Here is a 954-nt window from a genome sequence, read left to right as displayed (position 1 = left end):
GCTGAAACGCACCAACCACCACTGGTGGCACGTCCGGAGGAGCGGGGACACGAGGCCCTTCTACATCCCGGCCCAGTACGTGAAGGAGCTGCCCCCCATGGCTGCCCCAGCCCCGCTCAGCCCCCCGCCGGGGCAGGAGCCGAGCGCCAGCGTCCCGGCCCAGGCCTTCGAGTACCGCTTCATCCGGGCAGGGGAGCCCCACGGGGGATGCTCCGTGCTCCCCAGGAGGGACTCGGTGCCCCAAAAGGAATCTGTGCCAAGGAGGGACTCGGTGGCCCAAAGGGACCCAGTGGCCCAAAGGGACTCAATGCCAAGGAAGGATTCGGTGCCCAGGAAGGACTCGGTGCCCCAAAGGGACCTGGTGGCCCAAAGGGATTCAGTTCCAAGGAGGGATTTGATGCCCCAAAGGGACCTGGTGACCCAAAGGGACCCGGTGGCCCAAAGGGATTCAGTTCCAAGGAGGGATTCGATGCTCCAAAGGGACCCAGTGGCCCAAAAGGACTCGGTTCCAAGGAAGGACTCGGTTCCAAGGAAGGACTCAGCACCCCAGAAGGACTCGGTGCCCCAGGACTCATTTTCCTGGGGGGACTCGTTGCCCCAGAGGGACACGGTGCCCTGGAGGGACGTGGTGACCCCCCGGGACGCTGTTCCCGAGGAGCTGGTGTCCCCAAGGGACTCAGCACCAGCACTCAGCTCGTTCCGGGCCCCCCCGGGGCTGAGCCCCCAGCCCGTGCGTCCCTCACACTCCCTGGATGACCTGGGCCCACGTGTTGTCACCGCCCTGGGGTCCTGTGGGGACCCCCCTGGACACCCTCATCCCCTTGGCAAGAGCAGCTCCCAGACCCTCTGTGGCTCCAGCAGGGACCAGGACAGCAGGAGGTGGCCCGGGGGTGGCCATGGGGCTCAGGTAAGGGGACATCCCCCAGAGGGGGTTTGGGGGTTTAGGGGGTTTGG

The 954-nt window shown here is 66.4% G+C and overlaps 1 protein-coding gene across 1 annotated transcript in view; it reads left to right on the top strand.

The window, feature by feature from the left end:
* Positions 1–954, top strand: part of PLEKHM1 (pleckstrin homology domain containing, family M (with RUN domain) member 1) — a 53,559-nt gene that overhangs the window by 41,114 nt on the left and 11,491 nt on the right. Inside the window, 1 exon segment of the mRNA XM_009999329.1 lies at positions 1–907. This exon segment is cut by the window's left edge and continues 3 nt beyond it. Coding sequence (XP_009997631.1) covers positions 1–907 — 907 coding nt within the window.

The sequence above is a fragment of the Chaetura pelagica genome, unplaced genomic scaffold (assembly GCF_000747805.2).
Source record: "Chaetura pelagica isolate M959 unplaced genomic scaffold, ChaPel_1.0 scaffold625, whole genome shotgun sequence".
Classification (NCBI taxonomy): Eukaryota; Metazoa; Chordata; class Aves; order Apodiformes; family Apodidae; genus Chaetura; species Chaetura pelagica.
Note: the sequence above shows the minus strand (reverse complement) of the source record. Positions and strands in the feature narration are given on the sequence as shown.